This window comes from Sorghum bicolor, chromosome 7 (assembly GCF_000003195.3).
Source record: "Sorghum bicolor cultivar BTx623 chromosome 7, Sorghum_bicolor_NCBIv3, whole genome shotgun sequence".
Lineage (NCBI taxonomy): Eukaryota > Viridiplantae > Streptophyta > Magnoliopsida > Poales > Poaceae > Sorghum > Sorghum bicolor.
Window position 1 is genome coordinate 57,077,751 of NC_012876.2, and position 6,008 is coordinate 57,083,758.

The following is a 6,008-nucleotide window of genomic DNA, read 5'->3' on the forward strand; positions in this document are numbered from 1 at the left end:
CGATCGACTGCGGCGCGGCGACGACGACACAACACAGCAGGCGTCCGGCGACGACCCGGCGTTGTTGCGCTTGCCCGGCCGGCCGGCTGGCTGCGGGTCAGCATGATATATCTGTCGATCCTTAATTACTGCATGCGCGCGCTCTTGGTCCGACGACCAGACCAATCATTTCTCGGCATGTTTCTTACAGTACCAACGTCGGCGTTCGTGGAATTGATGACTGCCGAGACTGGCTGCGGCAGCAGATTCTGCACGCCGCTGCAGATCGAGACCGTGTGTGAACTGTGACGACGACGACGACGTCGTCGTCGTTGTTTCTCCGGATCTTGCACCGCTGCACGGTGGTAGTTATATTAATTAGTGCGGGTCGGCTTGGTTAAGCTTCTATTTTTCGCCGTTTCTCTAGAAACCTGCTGACGGTAGAAATTCAAGGACGCTCTTACTTTACCTGCGCAAAATGACCGTCGACGGGAATGTGTCAATGCAACACGTTCAATTCAGGTCTGGTGTGCTACTACTGCCTGCCCAGTTGCCTGCTGGTAAGTACAGATACGAAATGTCGTCCAATGATGCTCAGTGTCAATAATCACGTCGTAATCACAGCGCGGAGGATCTTACTATATCCTCGCTAAGCTAGCTAGATACGGAACATGGGCATGGTGCATGCGGCTCGGCATGCAGTTTCTGCTGAAAAATGCACGCACGCGCGTTTGACGACGTTCGTCGCTGGCTGCTGCCTTCCTGCCGTGTACTACACAGTTACTACTACTACTACTACATGTACTACAGAGTACAGAGACTCGTGTCGGTATTTTCAGCAATTTATACCGCGCTGATATGACATGCGTGGGCCTTGCCGACTGCGGCGGCACCACCGGCACTCGTGTAGCTTTCTCATGGTTTGGTGTGGGATGGTTACAGCAAGTTCGTTTTTCAAGTTTTTATTTGGAGTTATCATCACCACGCCGTCTCTCTTTGTACCGCGCGCCGCAGTTGGTGAACGAAACGAAAGGGTCTCTCAGCTCCATCCAACCCGACAAGAGACTACCAGCAAACATGTCGATGGCGCATTCAAAGAAAAAAAAAGGGTCTGTCTACTCAAAACTTGAGTGATTCTCATCCTTGGGTCACCCGTGTGACCAAACAACAATTGTCACCCAAAATTATATACAACAAAATTTGAGTAATTATAACACTTCTGTCACACAAAATCCAAAACCACTGGATTTAAAATCAACGAACCAAAATAAAACATGAACAAAACAAATAAAAAAATGAAAAATGATAAATGCAAACAAATAAAACAAAAACAAATGAAACAGATTTATTCTATGGAATGCAAATACAAAAAATGATAAAATGCAAACAAATAAAACAAAAACAAATGTAACAGATTTATTCTATGAAATGCAAATACAAAAAATGATCACATTAATAAATAAAAAAAATTACACCACAATAAGAAAAAAATTACACTGAATAAAGCAGTGTAAAAAATACATACATACACTGTAAGTAGATTATAAAATTGTATATTCTAGTTGCCAAAAGTATCCAATGATTTATCAAAGAGTATCAATTAACAAGCAGACCTACAATGTAGCTGTATACTAGTTGCTGAAACTGTTGTTCATAGATAATGATCAGAAAAACATAAATAATAAAATTACACCAGAATAACAAATAAGTTACACTACATACACCAGTGTAAAAAATACTATACATACACTGTAACTACAATAGAATAATATTAAACTAAATGTAGCAATCCTAGATTTAACAATAAATAAAGCCCAATAAAACCCAACTAAGAGTAGCAGGAATAGGGCCCAAACACATAAAGCCCAACTACAAAAAAAGGCAACGATCACAAGAAATAAAAAGAGAAGGATCAAATTGTAAAAAAACCAAACCCCACTCACACCAACTTCATCTGCAAGTAAAGACCCCCACCAGGCAGCCGGATCTCCAAATCAGATCTAGAAAGAGGATCGGGGAAAAAGAAGATGGAGGAGGATGAAATAAACAAAGGACGTCAAGAACAAAGAGATTCGGAACCTCGGAGCACAATCCAAGTAAGCTAAAATCACTCCCCAACACATCTGATTACATAGCACCAACGGGATTTTATCAAATAAATAAAAAATATTGCCAGGAACTAAAAGAGAAGGGGGACGATCAGCAGCACATGTGGGGAACAGATCCAAATTACCTGATGATGAACTCAGAATTGAATTGGCAAGGAAGTTACACAGGCCTAATGATGGAGCAAATGAGAAACTCACAAGAAGACAACATGGTACCTACAATGCTCCAGGTAAATAATTACAACATTAATAATAAATTTACAAAATAATATATAACATATTACACCTACAATTATGTTGTAAAACACCAAACATTGTAGTGTAAAAAACATTAAAGCACTTTTAAACTGATTGATATTTCATATGCAGGACCCATATGCATCATATACATCTCTGCTGCTTGGCAATGTAAGCACACATGTAAAAAAGATCATGAAAAAATAGCACCTCTCAATATACTATAGTGAAGTACTAACAAGACATGTGGAATTTTTAGCAGGAACCTGAATTGCAAGGTTTATACAATAAAGGGAAAGATACATTCACAACTACTGAAACTGAATTTACAGAAGACACGGAGGTAAGAAAAAAAACTCAATTGATGCATTCAAAAAAAAGTTTCAGTACATACTCAAACTTACAGTGCCATAATCATAATAAACAGGAATGTTAAATGAGCACTGCAAGCATGAATGGTTACATCAATTGGGACTACAACTATGAGGAACAAGATCAAGAGGTAAGTGAATTTAACAGAAACAATAATTCATTGAATGAAATAAACTTATCTTCTTCATACATGCATTGCAGATAGCAGGGCTCCAACATGAAACAATGGAAGGAGAAACCTACAATTGGAGAACAGATATTTTCAGCAATATGAACATTCAAGAGGTAAACTAAATATTTGAAACAATACATTACACAAATTAAAAAAACAAAAACTAGCATACATGAATAATTGAAAAACACAAATTGTTGAATACAGGAAACCATGCAGAGCACTACAACAACAAGTACTATGGCAGAATCAGCAGGAGTACATGATCTACTACAAGGGACATCACATAGCATCGAGCAGGCAAACTCAAATGAAATCTCAGACAGAATTGAACAAGACAACCACAACACAAATGACCAAGAAGGAGAACAAATACTAATAGAAGAGGAGATTGAAGCATTTATACAATCAGAACAAAAGGCAGCAAGTGAGGGGAACAATGCAGATAGTAATAGCAGATACACACCGCAGTTGGGAATGGAATTTGACAGCAAGGAAGATGCCCACCATTTCTTCCACTTCTATGGATTCTTAGCAGGTTTTCAAATCATCAGCACACATACAACAAGGACTACAGACAAGAGAAGAAATAATGAAATTGTCAAAGCTAAAATGAGATGCCAAAGCTATGGCAAAACTAGAAAGAAGAAAATAAACGGGGATGAAGAACAAGAAATACAAGTTGAATCAAACAGCAATGACAAAGGGAAAAAAAGAAAGACAAATGTGCAAGTGAAAACAAACTGCCCAGTAGTGATGGTGGTCAAGCTTATTGGAACAAATCGGAGGGTCATAAGGTTAGAACTAGATCACAATCATCCACTTCAACCTGATAACAGACAACAGCTATTCAGTGGACATAAGTATATGACTGAAATGGAAAAAGCAATCATTAGAACACTGAATGACAACAACATAGAAACAAGAAAGATGATTTCAGTACTATCCTATTTGAGGGGAGGTGTCACTGCTCTACCATACAAGAAAAAAGATGTAGCTAATTTTAGAACAAAACTGAACAGAGAAATTACTGGATCTGACATGAGGCAGGCACTGAACTACTTCACAGAAAAGAAAAGCAAGGACCCGTCATTCTTCTACAAGTTTGATGTAAATGAACATCTCAGAGTAAAAAATATATTCTGGAGAGATGCAGATTCAATGAAGTATTATGCTGAATATGGAGACTGCCTAAGCTTTGACACTACATACATGACAAACAAATACAACCTACCCTTTGCACCATTTGTAGGAGTCACAGGACATGGACACACTTGCTTCTTTGGATGTGCCTTTATATGTGATGAGACAACTGATACTTTCAAATGGCTCTTTGAAACATTCATAGAAGCAATGGGGGGAAAGCATCCAGTCACAATCATAACAGATCAAGACGCTGCAATGAAGGCAGCTATACAACAAGTATTCCCTGATACAAAACACAGGAATTGCTTGTTCCATATCAAGAAGAAATGCTACAACAAAAATCTTAAATGCTTTGCAAGCAATGAAGGCTTACCAGAGGAGTTCGAAGATATCATAGGCAACAGCTTGACAGTAGAAGAATTCGAAACCCTATGGACAAATATGATTGCAGATTACAAGCTAGAAAACAACAAGTACTTCAACAAGATGTGGGAAATGAGGGAGAGATTCGTACCAGTGTACTTCAAGAATGATTTTTTCCCATTTCTACAAAGCACAGGAAGAAGTGAGGGCACCAATGCCAGGATCAAACACAATGTAGGGCCTACATACAGCATCACAAGCTTCATTAAAGAGTACCAGAGAATAGTTGATGCAACAAACATAGCAGAAGCGAGGGAAGACCACGCTAACAAACAGAAAACTCCTAAGCACATGGAATTTGGATACAGTATTGAGCTACAAGCAATGGAGATGTATAATAGAAACATATTCAACAAGTTCATGACACAGCTAAAAGCTACAACAAGACTAAATTATAGACAAATGGAACAACAAGGTCAGTATGAGGTATGGGAGAAAGCAAATCAAGTACATAGCAGACATAGATTGAGGAGATACATAGTCATTACTGACCTGACACAGGGGACAGACGATTATAGTTGCATATGTAGCAAATTCAACAAGGATGGAATACTGTGCTCCCATATCCTCAAAATAATGGTAGAAACAGAAGTAAGCAAGATTCCAGATAAATACATAATAGAGAGGTGGAGAAAAAAAGAAAGAAAGATGAACCTGAAAAGGGTACAGACAACAAATGCAACAGATGACATCCTCAGATTCAACATACTGTCAAGAGAAGCAGCACAATTAACTTCAAAAGGATCATCAAATGAAGAAGCAATGGAATACCTATTAGATGAGTTCAAAAGAATTGGAAAAAATCTGGACATCATGCTAACATCAGGAAATGGAACAACACCTGAAGTAATTGAAGTTGCAGGAGGGTCTAGAGAAGCACAGCATAGTAGAGACCAAGCAATACATGGTTCAGATGATGGATCAACTTTACAGGAACCAGAAACCATTAAAAAGAAGGGGAGACCAGAAAAGCCAAAAAGATGGAAAGATATAGTAGAACAAGAAAGAGAGAAAGCAAAAAAGAAAAGCAAAGAAGAACACAAAGAAAGGAGAAAGCTCAAGTAAGAAAACCTTACAAAATCCAAAGATACTTACATATATTTGCATATACATACATGTACATCAAATAGCTATTATATACTAACAAAAACTATTAAAAAATGCAGGTCCAAATGGGAAAAGCAAGAAGAAGATGAGAAGAAACTCAAGCAATGCAGACAATTAAAACAAAATGAAAGCACAAGCAGCAAATTCATGGAAGGACAGCACCATCACTGAAGACAAAAGTTTCACATTATATACAAATGTACTAGAGATACTTGGCTAATATAGTTCATCAAGCACTGTATTTATGTTCTACCCTATTACACACAGATTGATATGAACGAGATGTAATGTCTGAGCTATATGAACATCTATTAAACATCTGCGGACCACAACAGCATTATTTGGTATCTGAGAAAAAGTGGATGATGTCTAGCTTTCTTCATTGTCCTGTCAAATTTTTTTAAAAAACACAATATTAAAAACTAAGAAAATATATTTAAAATTAAGAAACAAGACAAGCATAA

The 6,008-nt window shown here is 37.9% G+C and overlaps 1 protein-coding gene across 1 annotated transcript; it reads left to right on the forward strand.

Annotated features, from left to right (window-relative positions):
• On the forward strand, positions 474 to 5,502 carry LOC110437302 (protein FAR1-RELATED SEQUENCE 5-like). Its single transcript, XM_021465699.1, has 6 exons — positions 474 to 539; positions 2,156 to 2,317; positions 2,457 to 2,495; positions 2,587 to 2,667; positions 2,898 to 2,981; positions 3,076 to 5,502. The coding sequence occupies exons 1-6, from the start codon at positions 474 to 476 to the stop codon at positions 5,500 to 5,502; spliced, it is 2,859 nt and encodes a 952-aa protein (XP_021321374.1).